This window comes from Branchiostoma belcheri, unplaced genomic scaffold (assembly GCF_001625305.1).
Source record: "Branchiostoma belcheri isolate BF01 breed outbred unplaced genomic scaffold, Haploidv18h27 scaffold2271, whole genome shotgun sequence".
In the NCBI taxonomy this organism is placed as follows: Eukaryota; Metazoa; Chordata; class Leptocardii; order Amphioxiformes; family Branchiostomatidae; genus Branchiostoma; species Branchiostoma belcheri.
In genome coordinates, this window is record NW_017803793.1 from 1 (window position 1) to 1,042 (window position 1,042).

The window sequence follows — 1,042 nt, forward strand, 5'->3', positions numbered from 1 at the left end:
AAAAAAAATTCAGTGCAAAAGAGAAACCCTGATAAAAAAGCCTAAAAACACGCTAAAAATTCCCCCAAAACCCAAACCTCTGCTTGGAAAGTATCTGTAAACTTGAGAAGGCTTAAATGGATTGACTTGTTTTTGGTAGGTGAGTAGGTCTTGATGAGACCTAGAAATTAGATATTGGCTTCTTACGGTACCGCAGTTAAACTTTTGGTTTTGAAACTCTGACTTGTCTAAAATATTTTTTAAAAATGTTATTTTTTTCACTCGCAGATACATCGTCGTCATGAAGGATACGTCAGGCAGTGACGCGGTCCAACACGTCATGGGGAAGTACAGATCCACGGTCTTCACGGCACAGAGCGAGGGGCGCAGGCGCGGCCACCCTGACGTCATCGACATGTTTCACATGGAACCCGTAGACATGAACATGAACATCCTCAAGGGATTCGTCGCAGAAATGACGCCTAGCGACGTGTCGATCGTGAGTAAAATATTTCTGACATTCTAAACCCCGAAAAGTTTGCTAAAAACTTGCTAGGAATATCTTCAATGTTTCCTTCCGGCATGGCTTTACACATGATGTTACCTTACCAAGGAATCAGATACATGTATCATGATCTGAACGACATGTCACGCTTTTGCACTAGCCATGGGGGTAGAAGTGACCTCCATGCACTAGCTTATTGATCTTTTGAAGGCTGAAAAATAGTACATGTATGTATGCAATATGTCATTAGCTGTCGTAAAAAAGGAATCAGTACAAAAAGAAAGTCCGATAAAAAACGCCTAAAAACACGTCAAATAAATGTCCCAACTGTACTAAGTGGCATCCTTCTGTACATCCGCCATCTTCAAGTTGTCATCTTTTCCCCGTATTTACAACTAGATGAGAACCATGCCGGACGTGGAGTACATTGAAGAAGACCAGGTGTTTGAAAAGCAGTCAGCGGTCCCCTGGCATCTAGACAGGATTGATCAACAGGACCTGCCACTGGACGGACGGTTCAACCGCCAGCCCAAGTTTGGTAAGTTATCACTTCAGGGG

The 1,042-nt window shown here is 43.0% G+C and overlaps 1 protein-coding gene across 1 annotated transcript; it reads left to right on the forward strand.

Annotated features, from left to right (window-relative positions):
- Nucleotides 1-267: 267 nt before the first annotated feature.
- Nucleotides 268-1,022, forward strand: LOC109470503 (alkaline serine exoprotease A-like; the record flags this gene model as incomplete). Its single annotated transcript, XM_019769464.1, has 2 exons — nt 268-478; nt 884-1,022. Coding segments are annotated over 2 exons (350 nt in total), but the record flags the coding sequence as incomplete, so codon positions are not given.
- Between the last annotated feature and the right edge of the window lie 20 nt (nt 1,023-1,042).